Source organism: Dromaius novaehollandiae, chromosome Z (assembly GCF_036370855.1).
Source record: "Dromaius novaehollandiae isolate bDroNov1 chromosome Z, bDroNov1.hap1, whole genome shotgun sequence".
Taxonomy (NCBI): domain Eukaryota; kingdom Metazoa; phylum Chordata; class Aves; order Casuariiformes; family Dromaiidae; genus Dromaius; species Dromaius novaehollandiae.
In genome coordinates, this window is record NC_088132.1 from 61,010,179 (window position 1) to 61,022,370 (window position 12,192).

General features: G+C 36.0%; 1 protein-coding gene across 6 annotated transcripts in view; it reads left to right on the plus strand.

Annotated features, from left to right (window-relative positions):
• LOC112987085 (small glutamine rich tetratricopeptide repeat co-chaperone beta) overlaps positions 1 to 12,192 on the plus strand; it is a 47,050-nt gene that overhangs the window by 12,762 nt on the left and 22,096 nt on the right. For 4 of the 6 annotated variants that reach the window (XM_064501597.1, XM_064501601.1, XM_064501596.1 and 1 more), the window contains exons 6-10: positions 1,362 to 1,466; positions 4,150 to 4,288; positions 4,377 to 4,439; positions 6,477 to 6,514; positions 6,743 to 6,826. In XM_064501597.1, coding sequence (XP_064357667.1) covers positions 1,362 to 1,466; positions 4,150 to 4,288; positions 4,377 to 4,439; positions 6,477 to 6,514; positions 6,743 to 6,826 — 429 coding nt within the window. Of the gene's footprint in view, positions 1 to 1,361; positions 1,467 to 4,149; positions 4,289 to 4,376; positions 4,440 to 6,476; positions 6,515 to 6,742; positions 6,827 to 8,303; positions 11,935 to 12,192 lie in introns of those variants that run through there. The other 2 variants (XM_064501598.1, XM_064501600.1) reach the window with 2 other exon arrangements.

The window sequence follows — 12,192 nt, forward strand, 5'->3', positions numbered from 1 at the left end:
TACATCTTGATGTCAGTGAGCACAGTATTGTACAAAGTTATTTAAAAGAAGGACATGCAGTTGCTTGGAATTTTGAGGGTGATGCAGTGTCCAAATAAACATAGACTTTGTTCTTATGCTAGTTTGGAATCAGTGGAGAGTTACTGCCTTCAACAGTATTGCTTTTTATTCATAGCAGTGGGAAGAAGACAAAGCTGAGATCAAAGTTTTAACTGGCCATATAAATTGCCTGCCAGCATGGATAAACATTTTTGGTTCAAACAAACGCAAGAGTAAGCATTGTCCCTGATTTTATCCATACATGTTCACTGACATCTGTGAAGCTGGACAGGTATTTGAAAGATATAAATAGTCCTATTCGGAAGAGATTTTAATCAGAGAAAACATGCAATTCAGAGGGCATCACAGGAGAAAGGGGGAAATATAATGAGGATTTCTGTCATATTTAGCATCCCTAATGAAAAATACTTCACGCAATGGAAATGGTCATTTTTACTATAGTTCTTTAACTAAGGGGAAAAAAAATTAGAATGTTTTTGAGACCTTTCAAGCTGGGAAAATTTTGAGCATTAATCTGTTCCACTCTCCTATTTAGTTTGGGCAAGTCTTCAATCTTAAAGTATAAATGTCCACAGCATTTAGTTGTGTCTCTCTGGTGTAGAGACACAATTATAATTTAGTAATTCAGAGATTACTAAGAAACGCTATCCTCATTTAGCTGTAAGCATGAGTTGCCTCTAGGGAACAACCATGTTCCTGTAACAGAAATATGGCTTTCAGTGGAAAGTTGCTAGTTCCTTTATAATCATTATCCTGAAGCCAATTTCTGTGAGCAAGTGGAGCAGCCCTTACTGAAAGGAAATTTTAGCAGTTCTGATGTTTCAGAAAGCAGAGAAAAGAGCAGTGAAAAATGAGGGCATCCTTTGAATGTTATGAAATGGCAGTAAAAATATACTTCTTACTGGAAAAGGGCAATTGTATAAAATACTTGTGTTTAAACAATGATTCTATGTAAACATTCTGCTTTGTGAGAGTTTCAGTTCTTATAATAGGTTTTGTGATGTATTTTGTGCATAGTTGTGTGCTGGTTCTAAAACAATTTCTTAGAATTACTTATCCTTTGTGTCCTTAAAGGTGAGCCTGTGTTCTCCAAAACCCTAGTCTAGCAATGCACTTAAGCACATACTTAATTCAGAACATTTGCATATCCCACTGAATTAAAGAGAGCTGAGGCATCTTCTATATAATGAATGAAAAGCCATTAAACATGTCTATAGTTAGTCATGGACTTGTGAATCTCTGAGCTTTTTTTCTTGGTGTTGCTTTTTGACAAAGTTCTCTCCCTTTCCACTTTCTTTTAGGGCCGCTGCTCAAAGTAAGCTCAGCAACTACAGTGAAGCAATAAAGGATTGTGAGAGAGCCATAGCAATAGATCCAAAATACAGCAAAGCATATGGGAGAATGGGGTAAGCTAATACAAATCTGAGTAGACACTGAAGACCAAGTGTAAATCACCATAGATTTTCTGAAATCAGTGGAGCTATGCTGTTTTATTTCAGCTGACAATCTTGGACTGAAAATGTTGCAGTTCTCTGAAAATGATACTATAGGGCTATCAGCTTTAAGCTTTATAGAGGCTGTTGATCTCAGTAATTTCAGATCAGTTTTAGTCAGTTTGCTTTTTTTTGCCTTTTTTTTTCCTTTCCGTTTACAAACTATGCCAATTTAGTTTAGGAAGTCAAGATGTATTTTTTTTTTTACTTCCTACCTTATTATGAGTAATAAGAATTCTATGGTTGCAACAGTGAATCTAGTCTGCTAATGATGCTGTTACAGAACAAAATCCTAAAGGTATTGGGGCTTTAGTGCTAACTGGAGTAGAGACTTAATTTTTCTGTTCAATAACTCTCATGAAGCAGATTTTTTAGAAGGACTGTGCTATATCTCATTAGTAACTTTTCTGAATCATGTCTGAGAGATTAACAGTATTATCCCTTTAGGCGGTGGGTCTGATTAAGTGCTATCTCAAACAATAATGCCAGGAATATTCTCCTGAATTGAGTATCTACTTGAGTGAAGAGCCATTCTGTTTGGAGACATGTAGCTTTGCATTTTCAATAATCAAACACACTGTGAGGGTCTGGGCTGAACACTGCCTTAGACTTTTGGCTTTTGAGGTTATGTCTATACTAATAAATTAAAAAATGCTTGGGATTGTTCTTGGGGGTCAGCTGGCACAAAATGGTCCATGTTCATACTATTAAACTCTGCTAGTTTGCATTATGGAGTGGCTGAATTCAAACTGCCTATTGCTAAATTGCTTTGGCCTGTGTTAACTTCTGAACCACGCCCCGGGATCGTTTGGGATAATGCTAGTTGGCCTGGGACAAAACTGTGTCAGGGACCATTTATCTAAGAGTAAAGATAATTGAATTCTATTACCTGAAAATCTTCCCTGACAGAGTTTATTTTACTAGTACTGCTGTAGCCTGATTGGCTTCTGAGGTGGTCTAACCCATAGTTAATTCACTTTGAAATTTTAGAGACTGTTGAATTAGTTTTGTCTTAACACTTTTTCGTTTTGCTTTATGGAGACATGATCTAGAGATCTCCAGATTTCAGTGGGATGGAGGGAAACCACAGGCTGACTTAATTGGAGATTGGAGGTTATTTTAGAGTTTTGGATGTAAGACCAGTGTGCTTTTTGATATACAGTATAAGTAGGTTCATTCTCAGGGGATCAAGTTTCTCTTGTTTGATAGGCTGATATACTGTTGTTACAATAAAGCATATATTTTGAGCTACAGACTGTTGCTTAACTCAGTAGATGGATATAATAATGTAATTTGCATAAGCTGAATGAGGAAACAGTGCTTGTTTAGTAATATCTAAAAAGAAACAAGTGCAGAAGCCACCATCTCAACAAAAAATCCTGTGAGAAAGTTGTGTTCTCCTACTGCATTACAGAGGTGTATCAGTTTTTCTGAGGATTTGAGAGAAGCTTTGTGTGTCTCAGAAAAAAACAAGTGCCACAGAAGAATGCAGAGACGGGAGCCATGTAGACAGTTAGAGATGCCTCCAGCATGACCCAGAGAGACCACTTGTCTAGTTAGGAGGTGGGCCTGGAACTGTGAACAAAAAAAAAAATTGTTGTCTGCTGTTCTGACTCATACTGTGTTCCACGAAGCAGGATTTTACATATTTTCATTGTAAATAAGAATAATTGCATTTCAGAAATACCTGGTTGTATTTTTCCCCTGATCAGAAACAACTATTTTGGCAAGTCAGTGGGCCAAAAGGGAGAATGTTGTTTGAGAGCAACTATTTTAAGGGAAAAAACATAAAAATTGTATGGGTTCCTTGAGGAGCGCAGTGAGTTTCAAACCATTATTGGCATATCTCATGACAGTTTGCAATCACTGAAAGTAATGATGGGCAAGTAACACACTGAGCTCTCTTGTCTGAGATAAAGACTAATGTCTGTTAGCAGCATATATTTTTTCAAGAGTAGTAGATGATCCATCCTGTGCTTTCCTGAGCTGCTGGAGAAGAATCTTTTTTGAGCCACTAAGCAGGTTTCCTTGGTACAAGGGTTTCTTACAGAGTCTTAATGATGATGATACTATCTCATATAACCATTAGGCAAGCTGTGAAGAGAATCTTGCACTGATTCCCAGACAAAAGATCTGCAGGCTGAAACTTGTGGTTCCAATATTTGGTTCCCTGAAGCTGCAGAACTAATATGAAGAGCATCATTCACCGTACTTACCAGTGTGTCCTTCAGAATGATCTCTTGGATCAAAACAACTGGAGGAAATGTTTAGAGGAATTCAGAGCTCAGGAACAGTCAGAGATGCTGGATCTGGCTTGTGCTCTCAGATTAAATCACAGTATGCCAAAGAGTTTTTAACGAATCTTGCATGTATGTGAAACGGACGATGCAAGATAAGTTCTTCAGGGATCCTCTACTCTGCAAAAATAAATACTTACACTAAGCAGTAGTAGTATGATAGCAAATCTTGCTTTAACTTTGTGCTGAAGATAAAAACTAGTTGTGAGATAGTGTTTTACTTCAAGCAGAAAATGTCAGTATCATTATCTTTTGATGCTGATTTATGTTCCAACCAGGGTTTTTTTGTTTTACATTAGGTTGGCTCTGACCTCAGTGAATAAATATGAAGAAGCAATTACCAGTTACCAAAAAGCACTTGATCTTGATCCAGAAAACGACTCTTATAAGTCAAATTTGAAAATAGCAGAACAGAAACTAAGAGACATGTCCAGTCCTGTAAGTTAGCCCTGCATCTATTTTATTTACAGTGGTTTTAACTGGGATTTTTTAGGTAAATTAATTTTCAAATGTAATTTCTTTTTAGACTGGAACTGGACTGAGTTTTGACATGGCAAGCTTGATAAACAATCCTGCCTTCATTAGTATGGTGAGTGTAGCTTAAGCTTTGCATTGTATTGTTTTTATGACTGAATTTCTAAGACCTGTTGTTCAATAAGACAAGTGATTTTAGTGCTTATTATAATGGGCAATTGTTTCATTATACTGAATTTAAACTTTTCTAAGTGATTTTGCACTCATACCACTAAGTGAAACTTACATCTACTCTAATGCTTGTCTGATTTCCAATTGATCCTATACTACTTATGAACAAAAATATGCATAGATTAGCTGTGTTGTTTTTATAGATGGCATGAATGGCAAAACACTGTCAGCAGCATGATGAAAACATCTGTCTTTGTAGTTCCCCACAAAAGCAGTTGGCAATGAATACAAAAAATTTGCCTCTTAAATGGACTGAAGTTGATTCAGATGCAACCTATCCAAAATGGAAATAACCCAATGCACCTTTTTGTTCTTACCCTTTCAGGTTATCCCTGACTTTCCTAAGTGTGCAAAACTTTGAGATGTGCAGATAATGAATACAAAAGGGCTTTCCTTTACTTCCAGTTACACTGAAAACTTGTGGTTTTCTCCCTCGGTCTTTCTCCATGCATGGCTTTCTTAGCAAAATGTTATGGATTAACTTTGAAGAATGGGATTTGGAAAGAAAAAGATCAAAAAATTTTTGTTCCCTTTGAGAACCCAGTTAAAACTTTACTACCTCTCTGGCACCTCCTATAGGACAGAACATTTCTACCAGTGCTTCAGCATGGAATAGCACTGCATGAGAGAGAGATCAATAGATCTGGTCTAATACTGCATTTCAGATAATAGAGATGGTACACAAGGAAGAAATGAGTGAGTTCTCCAATGGCATTAGTGATTAAATAGCGCTGGAACTCCACGTACCACTTTGCTTGCTTGCCACATGACTTATTTAGTCAGTCTGCATCTGTTTAGAGTCAAAAATGTATTCTTTGATGTGCAGCTATGGGGCAAGATTTTTTTTCTATCATTTCCAGAAGATGCATGACAAAGTAAGTAGAACAGAGGCATTCAGCCAGGAATGAATGTGGGGAGAGGAGGTGGTTGTTTTCTTAATTGACTCACTATCTGACCTTGAAAATTACTTTTGGCCACCATTTTGTGCCCAAACTTAGATCAGAGTTGTTGTTGATGCTAGAGAGAACGAAAGCTGAATTTGTATTTTATATTCAACTGTAGACTAAAGAAAACAGTCAATTTACTTTGGAGAGGTTTCATGGAAATATATTTTGATCAATAAAATAGTGTATATGTTTTTTTTACATTTGACAAGATCAGTGAATGAGTAGATACTCCATTGTGCCTGTTAGTCTTGTGTTCATACAGCCATTGATTTCTGTAGGAATTACAATATTAACTTTAAAGCATTGTCTGGTTTATTCTGTAGTATCTGTCCCTATGCACTCTTACCCTATGGTAAATACAGTGTAATTTTTGAGGTATCTTATTAATGAGAAATTTAATAGCTTTGTGCTTACTACAAAGTAAGAAAATATCTAAGTTACTGCAGAAGAAATAAGTTACCACAAAACCATGATACAAAGTAAATCCACAACCTGGTTTACTCTGCAGTATTTTGTTCATGTGGCCATAGCCTTAACAGCTTGTACCCCCCTAGTAAAAATAGCTGTAAAACTAATTTATATAATCTGGGAACCAATAAAACATAGACCTTTCTCAATAAAGCCCAATAGGAAACCTTAGACCCTAGAAGTCTTTTAAGTTAATTTTTTGGGTTTAGGGTACTGGGTTTTTGTGTTTCATGTCTTAATGTTCTGTTTTTCATGTCTGGCTCCGAATAAATGTAATAAATTGTAATTGGTATTTGTTGTCTAAAGTATAACAAATTGTGTCAGAGCTTCATATCCTAGAAATACTTTCCTGTAATGATTTTTTTACTCAGGATTGTCTGTCTCTATGCACATAAACTTAGCTTAAACATAAGATGCACCTTGTGTGGGTTTTTTTTCCACATCTTCCTCAATGATACCTAAGTAGTAAATGTATTATAATTTCAGCTATATGTTGTCTGTTCTAGGCAGCAAGCTTAATGCAGAATCCTCAAGTTCAACAGCTGTAAGTATTAATACGGATTATCATTGAAACAAATGTCTTTAGGGGGTTGAATTAACAGAGGAAAAAGTGGATAGTGCTGTCTTTCTGAAAATGTAATTTTATTTTTGTGTACTGTAAGTAGAACTACTGCAGTTTCTTCCTCTTGCATCTTATTTCCTTCTAGCAGTTTATTGCTTACTCTAAAGGTCCTTACATACCCCAATGCCAACCCTGTGCTACCTGTTCCAGGATGTCGGGGATGATGTCAAATGCCATTGGTGGGCCTGCTGCAGGTGTTGGTGGCCTGTCGGATTTGTCCAGCCTGATCCATGCGTAAGTGTTTTGAATCATAGTTTTAACTATATTACATTTTTTTTAGAAGCAGCATTTTATGGCATCTATTTAAAAGAGTTGATGTCAAGCCAATTATACTGTGGACTCTCCCCATTGTATGTCTAATTATTATTAAAACTGAGAAGTCCAAGACTTACTTTCTACTATCTTGTTTGCTTGCTTTGTACATTACAATGTCGATAGCAGAACTGTGCACTCAGTTTCACTTTGTTTTTCATGCACTGTTTACTTTCTAAATGCCACTCACTAAAAATGCTACTTTAAACCTTTATGTGCTTCTGCATCTTACTTTCAAATTGCATTGATCAAATTACTACCTAGTATCCCAGACACTATTTTGAAAAGCTACAAGTTACTGAGCACAGATTGCAACACGTTCCAAAGTTGACTTCTGACTGACAGTGCTCTGGCATCCTTACACTGAGAGTGGGAGGGCTGCTGTTTCAGGGAACTCAGTATCTAATGAGGAGAGGAGTGGCTTTTACAAAAGCCAGGACCCAGCTCATTTATAATATGATAATGATAATCCATCTGGAACACAGTGCACAAAAACATCTGCAATTTGCTTATATGGCAAGTCCTCTTAACAGGTATGCAGTTTTACTTTAAGTTTTGCTCTTCCAGGGCAAAAGTAATTTATAATTCACATTACGGGAATGAATCCACCCCCACCAAACCAAGCACTGTTGTGACAAAAATCGTCTGCTATGCATTTCTCTCTAAAAATGGTGGCTTTCCTTCAACCTGCACTGTGCTTTAGAGGTGTCTTGATAACATCTGCTACTTGAGCAAAATGCAGGAGTTGCAGAGAATCCCTTGCCAGGCTATTCAGGAAGTAATGGATTCTACTTAATGGATTCTACTGGCTTTTCCTAATAAACTAGTGTCATGCTTATCTTTTACATAGACTTAATTTCACCTATTCATTTTAATTGTTGTAGAGGTGGATCTGTCCTTACTGCAGTCTTATGAGACACATAGGTGGAATGCTTTTCACTAATCACCTTCTGCCCACAAGCACAAGTTGGCAGCAGCATACTTTACCTCTGCAAAAGCTCATAAAAGGTTTCCCTGTAGCTAGAAGAGTATTTTCCTTAAACAACTATAATGGAGCCCCTTGAAAAGAAGGGAGCAAATGACTGGAGCAGTTTTGCTAAATTTTAGTCTTAGCAAATAAGGTAATACTTCTTCCTCAGTGTTACCAACTACAAGTAATAGTCCTAAAGAATGAAAATGAAGACCTGATGATGATCTTGTTTGGAGAGCTTTTGACTAGATAAAGCCAAAATACCACAAATGTCATCTTAGTATATAGTAATAATCTTTAGTTGTTATCTTTAGTCTTAGCTTTCTTATAATGCAGCTTTCAGTTACATTAGGATATCCTATTTTCTTACAAATGTTGCTTGTCAGGTTTTTTTTCACCTGCTGTTTTACATAAAACTGTTCAACACAGGGGGCAGCAGTTTGCACAACAGATACAGCAGCAGAATCCCGAGCTCATAGAGCAACTGAGAAATCATGTCCGGAGCAGATCATTCAGTGGCAGCACTGAAGAGCATTCCTGACTTAAAGGAGGCATATAAATGGGAATGGTATATAACCCCAAAATGCATACCATAGTTAGTAGCAAAAGCACTATTGTAACTCTTCTGCTTGAATAGAAGACAGAAAATTCTTTGTGCGTGTTCTGCAAACGAGAATAAATCTGTTAAACAGATCTATTGCACATAACTTGGAACATATCGTTTAGGTATAGTTACTCCTCTGAAAATTAATACACTAGATAGATGGAGTGGTTTATTAAAATCCCAACATACATGTCATTTTCAGTATGTGCATCAGATTGATCTCCAGGGCTTTTGAGTGAAGGAGTTTTGTGCTGGACTGATAAGCTTGCATAATAGCTTAAGTCTAAAATCCTAGTGTAAAAGGCATATTATTCTGATAGTGAAAATTTTTATGGTTGTATTTCCTGCCAAATGTGCTATTGAAACAATACGTTAATCAGCCTTTCTGATGTACATCTGACATGCCCCATATAACAAGCATAAATAAGTGTTGGAATATAGAGTGTAAAAATTAATGCTTGGAAAGCTTGTTTCTTCAAGACCTTGGCGGGGCTGAAAACAGTAACATGAAACACTTTCCAACTTCATTTGGCAGGAGGGAGGGAGATGATTGCATACAGAGGAGTACCACAAACTGTACAGAAAGAGAAGATACTAATCTTAAGCAGGATAATGCACAGAAACCAAAAGGGAACTTGCTTGGGAAAAGGGAGGAGTGTTGAAGTTCTAGGATTTTCTACTGCCATGTATACATTTAAATCATTATGGTAGCCCTGGAGGTCAGCATTATGGCACTATTTGCATAGGCATGGCAAGCTGTATTACATTTTATATGTATGCAGTATTTAACATAAGCTTAAAATCTTTAACTGTAATGAGCTAAAACTTGTCCCATGACTGTACAAATAATTAGTATTGAAAATTTATCCCAGAACTGCCTTAGAAAGAATGATTCTCTATATAATCTCATGTGATGAATCACTGGCTTAAAAAAATTAAGAACTTTTAAAGTTTCATTATACACATGTATCTTAAGTGATGGTTATGTGGCCAAGTTAAAGCTTTTCCAGTCTTTGGTGTTTCTGTCTCCACCCTGGCGTTTCTTGCTTGCCTAATCTTACTCTTTCAGATACTACTGCTTTCCTGTATTTTTATTTCTTTGCCTGTTTTTATTCTACTTGCTGTTCACATTGCTTTCTGCTGCAAGGTATGTTTGTTTTCACTTCAGGGAGATTCTCAACATGCACAATTTTCTTTTTGTATATCAAAACTAATTTGAGGAGCCTGCTTTGATTCCTAAGACAAAGTGACCTCTGCTGTCTGGCCAGCCTGAAAGAAGTATGGAGAGGAATGACAGTAGAGACTCCCAAATGGAGAAATACACAGAAACCCCTGGCATCATACATTTTATCTGATTCATCTTGCAGTCAAAAAAGAACATACAGAGTAGAAGCAAATGCAAAATTTGAGGCTAAGAAGTCAGGCACTTGACTCTAAGAGATGCTAGTTTCTGCAGCTATTAAAACAGGAAAAAAAATGGAACTGGATTAAGGGGGAAAACAAGAAAAACAGGAAATCCATAATAACATCTGTTGAATAAAGATTTAAATCTTAATAAAATGACTTAAACAACTTTAAGACACTTTATTCAATAGTTTGCCTAAACTATTAAATTCTCATTAAAATGCTGCTTTTTTTTACTCTCTATAGAAATTGCTGTAGCTGCATTTTTGATGCTGTAGAAATAGTTATGCATTTCTAAGTAACAACTGACTTCACTTATCATGACAAAGAAGAGACTCCCTCAACCTAATCCTTTTTCAGAGGTAGTTCAAACTCTGTATATAATCTCTTCAGGATAACTGGTACTCGAAAAGTTAATTCAGTTTCAGCCTGTTCAGTAACACTCAACAGACAGGTTACCCTTTATAAGAACGAACTGTGGAGGCTGTAAGTGAGCTACAACTGTTGTATAAACATAGCTTGGAGGAGCATGTTCTGTCAGGAGAGAGCAGCAGCATGCCTATCAATCACACATGCATCCTGTTAAATTTCATTTTTTCCTCTTCTCATTTATATTTTCAACTGCTTAAAGTGAATTCTAACTTGGATAAGGGGAACCAATGAACACAGGGTGGACTGGACGGTACTTGAGCTATCGCACTCAATTTACCCTTGCTTTCTGAAAGTAATCTTCATGTAGTTAGTTATCTTTCTGCTTCAAACCAGCAGAAGCATCAAGAACCCCTTGATAGTTCCTTAAGAATTGCAAAATATGAGACTAAACAACTGTCTCTAGAGATTGCTCTGTCTTCAGTAAATATACTTTTTCCTCCTTTGATTGTTATTGTTCATATATACAGCCTTATTAGCTTCATGGATTTATGGGAGAACTGTCCCCAAGGTAAAATGGAAATATTGGTTAATTATGCTGCAAACTACTCTTGAGATCATCTTTACAAAATGGTAATTTCCATTTCACATACTATAATATTGTCAAATTTACTTTTTACTCCAGTAAAGATTATACGTAACCAGAATATTTACCACAACTTTGATGGCATTAGCTAACCCTTTAGGAATGTGCTACGACTAACACAGTACTTAACTTGTAAACATCCTGTTTTCAGTATATTAACAGAAAGGGCTTTATAGCCTGAATTAAGAAAAAAAAAGGAAATAAAACCCTAGTAACAGTGGCTGTCATTACATGCTTTTCCATCTGAAGCCAGAAACAGAGGGATCATTTACACTAAAATCTATTTTGCCTTGAATAGGCTAGTTTGTTTCACAAAGTCATGCAATATGTCTTAATCACAGGGTGAGGAAGGAATCTTTTCCTGTGTAATAACTGCACCTTATTTTGCACTAAAGTTTTTCATTGTGGTAGATCAAGTGGTAAACAACAATCCAATTGAACACTGTTTTAATTTGAGGCCAACTGCAGTTTATCATTTAACTGAATAAATAAGCATTTAAACCTTTTTGTATTGTTACTGTTCTATCAGCAATTAAGTGTGATAATTGTTTAGAGAAGAAAATGTTTTGCACTCATGAATTGTAAACTCCTGTAACTAGCTTGCATGGAAATATATTCTTCTAACTGTACCTAATCAGAAAAACGTCTAATTAAATATTCAGCATAGAAATAGTTTCAGTTGTACTTTTGGTTTTGTAATAATTAAAAAGTTAACTTCTCCATAGTCAAGGGTGCAATTGGTTTTATTTATAAAAACTTATGTTAACTGTAATTAATTCCTATAATTTTTGCATAGCAGTTTGCCTGAAAAAATCACTCATTCATACTGAGAAAGAATTTGTCTGTAACTTCTGATGGAAACTTCCCACACTGCTTGAGGGCTACAGATAGTCATAAGTGATACTGGCAAAATGCAGTTTGCCTGCCATTTCTGTCTCTCTCCTACCTCTTACTACCATATGGTTATATCTCCTTTAACTTGTGTCATTTAACTTGAAAACAGATTATAAATAAAGTTATTTACATTTTTTTGTGTGGATAGTTGTGGTTTTGCTCTGTTCTAGTCTGTTGGTGTTGGTTCTTTAATACCTGCTTATGTTGGTTGCTATGCATTTTATTAGGTATGCAGGATATAGTTTTAGATCTTGTTTTCTTTTTGTTTCATATGGGCACATTCCCTTTATCTATCCAATTTTTATTTATCCAATATTTTAAAAATGGGTTCTACACTTAATTTTCCCAGATTAAAAAAAAAAAATCTCTAAATACTTTCAAAACTAAGGTTGCTAAATGCC